The sequence below is a fragment of the Amblyomma americanum genome, chromosome 9 (assembly GCF_052857255.1).
Source record: "Amblyomma americanum isolate KBUSLIRL-KWMA chromosome 9, ASM5285725v1, whole genome shotgun sequence".
Taxonomy (NCBI): Eukaryota; Metazoa; Arthropoda; class Arachnida; order Ixodida; family Ixodidae; genus Amblyomma; species Amblyomma americanum.
Window position 1 is genome coordinate 108,999,645 of NC_135505.1, and position 8,449 is coordinate 109,008,093.

The window sequence follows — 8,449 nt, forward strand, 5'->3', positions numbered from 1 at the left end:
CTTTATCGGCATTCAACGAATGAATCCTCTATGAGTTTGAGTGAAACGAGAACCTTCCTCAGTTCTAAATAGTTTGCCGCTGGCCCAAGTCATTTAATTCTGCACTGTGAAGTAACAAACGAATTCATTCTTGCGAGCAAGCTGTTTGGTCCCTTTTATATTCAGGCTACTTGTACACTCTACAAATCTTAGTGTGCCAACGCCTAGTGTTTAATCGCATTCAGAACAAAGGAGACCAGGAGTCTCAATCAGTGGTGCCGGGAACGTTGTTTTAATATCACTCCAAGAATCGCACATCTTGCTGTACATCAATTGCATACTCACGGCAGAAAAAAAAAATTGCCGGGAGAACACCCGCTCTCAACAAGAGCCGCGCAGTGTTAAGTGTTGACCTTCAGACGTCGATATGTATATACAAGTACTGAAGAGTACTTTAACTCCACAGCGTCCTTTCAGACACTGCACAGTTGTGTTATAAGTTCTAAACAAGTGGACCCCACACTGCAAACATCATTTGTACAAACTGGCACAATACACACACCTTGCTTGCATGCTGTGGACCTTCGAGTGGCAGCCACGTTTGGCCAAAAGTTAAGGTGGGAGAAATAGTTCCTGAAACCTATAAATGTACGAAGTATGCGCCAGAGCGTTTCGTCAATATCCTGAGCAGCAAGTGGGATAACATCGCCAGCAATGTAGGCGGTCACCATCCTGAAAACAATAAAAGTTGTCGGCTACTTTACCAACATGTCATCAATGAAGAACATCACACACTTGCATGCTCCGTCTACTGGGAGTTCAACACAAGCCCACACGTCGAAATAACGGAATTAAGAAGACTGAATTATGCAAGACATAAGCCTGTTTGTCATACCAACTGTTTCTTTACGATTTCAATATGACAAAAATTATGGCAACAAAACATGAGCCGTGCTTTGCTGGACGTTGAACACAAAAAGAAACCAAAGTTAAGTTTCTCAGCTAATCCTGCATATATACGGCACTCCTATCTACTGTCCACTCGGTACAGAGTTCCTTCGAATGCCAGAAAAAAAAAAGAAAGCGTGTTTTATAGGGAAACCCGCCAAGCATTCATCTATCCAGACTATTTCCCTGCAGTACTCTACAAAGTTCACTCTCAAACAGAACCCCACTTGTTGACATACGCACTCCACATCAAATGCCAAAAGCCAACCACATATGCTAAACACAACCTCAAAGCACTGCTTCTTCAAACAATTACACAAGGTAGCTCCTTGGTATACTTTGAATTGCGCTTTGAAAATGTACCGAGGACACCACAATAATCCGGAATACGCGTTGGCAGAAAGCTCCAAGTTGACAGCATTTCACATAAAAAAAAACACTCGAGAACAATTTCTTTTTTCAAAACAAAACAGAGAATGAACCTTGGTGCTCAACCATCCGATGAAGAAAAAGGAAGGACAGAAAATCCATGCTTTGCTGCCTCCAGAAACAACCCGTAGCTAAACTTTCCCTACTAAAAAAAATGCGGTGACAAATTAATCAAATTATTCACGACCACCAATGTAACCAGCTAAACCGTGCATAGCGGATTCCGTCACTGCAAAGCAAGAGGTTGCAGTTTTACAAAATTAGTGACTCAATGACTGGACCAACTGAAAGTTACGTTGGCTCCAAATGGCTGGCTAATACCATAGAACTGCCTCGACATCAAGCATGGTGACTGCAATAGGGTTAAGGTAAATGGAGTTTTTTGTGGTGGCCAATGTGCACGCTTGCATCAGCATAGCACATATCCTGGGCATAGATAACACAATCGGACACCTGAACAGGAACGCATGATAGGCTGCAAAGGATTCAAAAACCAATGTACATAATGTTGCCAGCTAGGCACCAAGTGCAAATAAATCCAGGACACCAAAGCATAACTCCTTTCCTTTTCAGTGGACCTCACAGAGTATTTTTCTTCAAATCTGACACACTAGTGATGCATCATGCTCAATGTCTATCTGGTAACACCCAAAACATTGACATTGTGCATAGCATCCAAGATGCTTTTAGCCAGAGCTTTGTTCAACGCATCGAAGAAAATGAAAGCAATTTAGAGAATTGTAGTAAAAAGCAGCTTAAGAAAACGAAATAGCAATACTGGAAACACTTCGTAGAATTAACCAGAATCTACCTGTTCCACTCTTTTCATCTGCTATATCCAGATGCCTGCCCTGAGAAAGAGCAGTCAATATACACAGCAGGCAAGAGGAGGGTTTCGTTCTAACATATTCAGGGTAAAATGAAAATAAGACTTGGTAAGACAGAAATATCACAAGAAAACAAGTGTATAATTCAGACACACTCTATGACTGACTATATTAACTGTCTCAAAGTATGAACACCAGTTAAAGGCACCCACATTCAAACACACTGTACATGTTCCCTGCTCTAAATCTTTGTGACAAAAAGAAAAGCCTGGCCCCATCTCTATCCTCATTACTTTGCATCTCTAAACTAGGATATTTAGGTTTGTAACAAATCTGCAATATTAACTTCAAAAAACTCATTAAAAGAAATACTGGCAGGCTTCTTCACAAGCAAGTTTCAATACTGTCCAGAGAATTATGTGACCACTTCAATTCTCTACTATTGCTAGACTCGATAATGCTTTAGGAATAATGATGTGTACTCCTTGGCACGCCATGGCTTTTAGTCCTGTAGCAGAAGCAAAAGCTTAGGCTTTTGCTGCCCCGCCCACTATAAAGTTAGTTTGTACTAAAACCATGGTCTAGGCAAACGTTAATGAAGCCTGCAAAATGCACTCAAACAGTAGATCCCCCTTCCCATAAAAGCTCAATTTTAAAATCCTATTCAAATGCTTCAGTTACATTTATCATCTCGAGTACTTTCAGATTCATAGAAAACGAAAAAGGAGATTGACGACTGTCAGGCTTCGATGCAATCTCGAGCATCATGTAGAAGAGTGTCTGCAACAAGTAGTGTAAGCTGCCAACTTCAATCGTCAATGCCTGCTGTGCCAGTACCGGTGCATTTCCATGGCCGTGATGTCATGCGGTTACTGTACAAGCGGGCAACTTGAACAGAGCCCTGCATAAAGAAACAAATGTGTTGAAAAATAATTGCTGCATCCATTCTTTGGAACATTCAGCAATGATGGATGTGCTGTCACGAAGAATGACAGATGGCACAAGAGAAAAAGTGTTCCGTGTTCTACACTACCTTTAAGACGAATGCGCTTGGTAAAACCACACTACTGGGTTTGAGTCAACATGTGGCTTTAAGAATAATTAACAATAATTAAACCATGAGGCCCAAAAATTAATGCGCAAGTTACAGCTTTAAATATCAAAAGCTCCTACCATCCTTTCAAGCACTTTTAAAGAAAACTTCCTCACATGATTATCCTATACCATTCTTGCATTTCCTACCAAAACTCATTCCATTCTTGGAAGGCAAAAGGATACAATAGTGGCAATAGGAGTTTCCAGTGGTGAGAACTTTTTCTGACCTGTATAAGTGAATGCAGACATAGTTCTTACTGAAAATAAAAAGCTTGCTCATGCACAATACAGGTTTAACCAATAGTTGTTCATTAACTTAAATGTTTGAAGGACACTTAAAGTGGATTCCATAACCTAATCAAATGCAACAGCTGCAATAAAATTCAAAATACTGATAGCATAGATTTTTCTTCACAGAATATTTTCAACTAAGGTCACATGAACTGTCCCACCAGACCTACACAGCAGGAAGCCAGTGCTTCCTCTTCTTTCTTGTGCAAAGTATGTAAGTTATCTCTGTTATAAAGATACCATCATGACTCAATCATCCCAGTATTAAAGTTAAGTAAAAACACACAGTGTATACAACAAGAACATAAAAAATGCAAGCTGTGAAACAACTATTTATATAATGGTCCGATATTTAAATGAGAAACGATGTTAAGTCAGAGCCGAATTGGACTAACTACCCTTGCATCTTTATTCAGAACTTAGGAGGGTAGATGTGTAGGCCAGTTGGTGAGACATGAAGGAGCTAGACACCGCAGCGGACACGGGACAGAGAAAGAAGACGACACAGGGCGGTACTTGCAACTAAAATTTTATTTGAAACTTCATGGCTTTATAGAGACAGAGGCAGGTGTGATCCTACAATCAAGTAAAAAAGGGGGAATGAAAAGCAACAGATAACAAGACCTAACTGACAACAATGCACATGAAAGATATGCGAGTCACAATCTACAGAAATCAGACTTTAAAACATTATGCAATGCTCATCATGCTAGTCACAATCTACACAATGTTTTTTTTTTTTTAACACTTCTGATATCTGTAGATTGTGACGCTCATGATGAGCATTGCATACTGTTTTAAAGTCTGATTTCAGTAGATTGTGACTCGCATATCTTTCATGTGCATTGTTGTCAGTTAGGTCTTATCTGTTGCTTTTCATTCCCCCTTTTTTGCTTGATTGTAGGATCACACCTGCCTCTGTCTTTATAAAGCCATGAAGTTTCAAATAAAATTTTAGTTGCAAGTACCGCCCTGTGTCATCTTCTTTCTCTGTCCCGTGTCCGCTGCGGTGTCTAGCTCCTTCATTCAGAACACACGCACTATTCCATTGAAATTTTTCCTTAAATATAGCAACTCCAGTACTACAGCATTTTGTGCTATAAAGTGCAATACCTAAAACAGAATGTCAGTTAAGAAAATAGAGCCAAGAAAAAGCTATTTAATATTGAGTATACTGTTCCAGTAGAACTTAATATGGTACTCTAAAAATAAAGTGGCTCTAGCTAGACGGCCCATTTCTTTCAACACACAGTTTAGGAATAAAATATATATGTGCATGACCAGCTGTTTTCTCACAGCAGAAAGAAGTACATTTAATACAATAACAAAGCTTTAATTGTCAATGATTTGGTTTCTAAAAATTCTAGCATAGCAAATGCACCCTAACCAGCATAAACATGTTTACTTCTTGCGGATCTTACATGTCTCTACAACTGAGCTTCCTGCTGTTCCAACAACGCTCGATCAGCTTTCAACACCCAGAAAGGATTGAACAAACTCACCACAAACTTCCTCTTCAAGCCAGGTTCCTGACGGAAGTAAACCAATGCATCACTTGGAAACCTCAGTAAGGGTGACTGCACCAACTCAATCTCAACTGGCTTCTCACAGTTCTCGTACAAAGTAACTTTTTCTGGCGTCAAGGTGACGCCAATCCAAGTCCAGCCATGACCCTTCTTCAGTGCTCTAGACGAAGCTAGCTTGAACTTGACATGCCGTACATCAGCAGAGTTCAAGTGAAAGGCCTCGTCTCCTTCGTCGGCTGCCTGCTCCACACCATCTGCTTCACTGATTTCGTCAGCAACGTCGAAGTCCCGCCTGTCTGCTGTTTTATCTGCGTCTTCTTCTGACAAAGAGGTATCGATGGAGTCTGGCACAGTGTACGAAAGCACAAAGCGACGGGTCCTAAAATTGATGGCGACCCTCACTAGTGGAGACATCTTTCCTGGCAGGTGGATGCTGAACAATGTGGCCACGCTGTGACGGTTGGGCCGGGTAACAAAGACGGCAGACAAGGCCCCACTATTGGCTAGATGGTTCCTGAAGTTGGACTCTGGCTCCAATGGTATCTGGACCGCATTCAGGCCCGAGAAGAGTCTCCATGCTGGAAGACTTTGGATGGGGCCAGTAGTGCGGCCGACTCCCTTGTGCAGTGTACTGATGTTTAACATCTTGAGGAGGTCCAACTCTGGAATGACAAGATGTTATGGTGGGATTAAACTAATAAAGGCGGGATTGAAGTCCTGCTCAAACAACTGCACATTAAAGCTAACACACAAATTTTTCAACAATAAATTGCCATCAGAATGAGATAAAGAATATTGCTATGTAGCACTAATGGAGATTTAATTTTATGCAGTAGTGCTCCCAAAGACACCTGTTGTGTTTTCTGGCATATTAATTATATGTGGGGGCATTAAAAGATAATAATAATAATTGGTTTTGGGGGGAAAGGAAATGGCGCAGTATCTGTCTCATGTATCATTGGACACCTGAACCGCGCCGTAAGGGAAGGGTAAAGGAGGGAGTGAAAGAAGAAAGGAAGAGAGAGGTGCCGTAGTGGAGGGCTCCGGAATAATTTAGACCACCTGGGGATCTTTAACGTGCACTGACATCGCACAGCACACGGGCGCCTTAGCGTTTTTCAGCCGCCGCATTAAAAGATGCAGATGCCACATTTTAAACCAACAGCTGGTATAGGAAAAAAAGTTCTGCCTTTTTAAAAGGACTGCGCCTCTCTACACGTAGCATAGTACAAGCATAAATTTTGAAAAATACAGAATACCATGAAATTCCTTCAGGCTGCTGTAAATGTGCTGAGAACAGAGATTGCAATAAATGTTGAGACTGAATTCGCGCGGCTACCGTATTGAGTCGATTGGCATGCATGTGCTTTCAACTGTTCTTTTTTTACAGAGCATATCCGGCTTTTTGCCAAATGTGTTTTCATTAGTCGACGTGGAGTCGGCGGTAACTTTTTTTTCGGTTTGATCCGTAATAAAACGCAAAAAATAATATGCCGCCATCACGACCAAACGAGTTAGTACAGGTTTATTTATTCCTTTTTTTTGCGGTATGACAGCGAAGAGTGCATGTTCTGTATTTGGGACAAAGGAATGATAACCGCAACAGTGTTACAAAGACCGCCTTTTAGTTAAGTGCACTGACCGAGAAGTGCACCGTGAACTGCAAACGCAAAAGAAATTTAGCAAATCACACAGCCTTTTATAACACTTCGCAGCCAAGACGTCAGCTGTCTCCCAGCGTTGATAGCTAGCGTAGGAAAATTTTTTACAATATAACCGCAGACTTGCAGTTCACAGTGGAAAAATATCATACGCTGCGCGTTTTCTCAAGTGCTGCTCACCAGAGATATATCTCAAGTCAAGACCTTCTTCCTAACGTGTTCTTCCTAAGTAACCGCGCACCGGTCATAGAAGTATACTGCGCTCAAGAAGTGCAAGATGCCGAAGGTTGGCGAAAAAAAGAAAGAAAACAAGCACATACCGATAGTTCCCGGCGGCACCTTGCTGCTGAAGGCATCGCCGGTTCCAGCAACGCAGGTCGACGCCAGGTTGACGAGAAGCGCCACCAAAACTTGATTCATGTGCAACATTGCGACTCCGTCTCGATCCACACACGCACACAGCTAAACACACTCGCAGCGAGTTCCGAGGAACTAAAAACACACCAAGTACTGATTGTCGAACGCTTCAACTGGCGACAGCGCAGAGTGCGGCGGAGTTAACTGCGCGTCGGTTCCTCGCGCGAAGAGGAAGCGTGAGCGAAAACAGACCGCACGCTGAGGCGAAGCGGCCGGCCTGACAACAGCGTGCTCTTCGCGGGCGCCGAGGCGCTAATGATGGAAACAGTACGAAAGCGTCCCGGCCGGCTCAAGTGCTGGCACAGCTCCGGCGCGTAGTCGTGCCGCTGGGTCCTCGCTGCATCCAGCGGGCATATCCGTTGAGAACTGCGCGTGTAGCGGACGCCGTTCGTGGACCCATGTGCCGGGTTTCGCAGCAGCGGCGAGCAGGCTGCGCATCCGATGCGCCCGACCAGGAAAGCTGCAACGACGGCAGGAGAGAACCGGCCACAGGAGTGAAGCGGCCGCACCGAACCGCTGCCCAACGACAACAAACCCCCGTTTTACCCTCCCCTCGATGCTATTAAATAAGTAAAAAGCTAGCAAAGAAAGCGCCCGGGCTGCTTGCGTCGTGTGTGCGCATGCGTTCGCTGGAGCATCGTCTTTCCGACCGCAGCGCTGGTCGATGAGAGTGGCGGGCGCCGTAAGTAGAGCACTCTTCTCACATCCTCCTGTCCTCCTCTCTAGGGCACCCAGTTTGGGCAAGCGCGAAGCGGACCAGTCCGCGCGCTCTCTAGTGACGTCACTCATTAGCGCGACTTTCGAAATTCGTTCTCGCGTGCGCATGAATCTGAGCCGCTCGGATGTCTTTAACGGTGCAATAAGGCCGCCTGCGATGCCGATCAGATGACTTGGGAAAGAACTCTTCAAGTCGACCTTGGCGGTCTTCTGACAGTACTGTTAAGTGATTTTCGGTACTGCCCACAGTAAGGCAACTTATTCGAGAGTGAAATAAAGGGTCTATAATGTTTCTCTTTCATGTGTGAAATTAGCTTTTTGTTCAAAGCTATGGTATTGTTACATCCTTATATACTTTTTGCGCTGAAAACTGTAAAGCACAAAGAGCAGTGTACAGCTAGCCTGATGCATGTTTCTGGGTGAAGGGTCTGCCGAAGTACCGGTATATACGTGTTCGCGTTTCATTTATGTCTGACTGTACAGGTGGCCCCAAAAGAGAACGGAGCAAAGACCTCTGGAAAAAAATGCGCTACTTTCGCCGCTAAGAGAAAACATCAAA

General features: G+C 43.5%; 1 protein-coding gene across 1 annotated transcript; it reads right to left on the minus strand.

Moving 5' to 3' along the window:
• Window positions 1–248: 248 nt before the first annotated feature.
• Window positions 249–7,824, minus strand: LOC144104032 (uncharacterized). The gene is made up of 3 exons (XM_077636815.1): window positions 7,077–7,824; window positions 5,072–5,757; window positions 249–3,084 (listed from the first exon to the last, which is right to left on the minus strand). Exons 1-3 carry the CDS (start codon window positions 7,183–7,185, stop codon window positions 2,992–2,994), a joined length of 888 nt encoding a protein of 295 aa, XP_077492941.1. The 5' UTR covers window positions 7,186–7,824; the 3' UTR covers window positions 249–2,991.
• Window positions 7,825–8,449: the final 625 nt, after the last annotated feature.

Coding starts and splice junctions, on each gene's coding strand:
- LOC144104032 (XM_077636815.1), bottom strand. CDS start 7,185: ATGTTGCACATGAATCAAGTTTTGGTGGCGCTTCTCGTCAACCTGGCG. Junction 5,758..7,076: donor GGTGCCGCCGGGAACTATCG/GTATGTGCTTGT, acceptor TTGTCATTCCAG/AGTTGGACCTCCTCAAGATG. Junction 3,085..5,071: donor GCTTGAAGAGGAAGTTTGTG/GTGAGTTTGTTC, acceptor TTCTTTATGCAG/GGCTCTGTTCAAGTTGCCCG.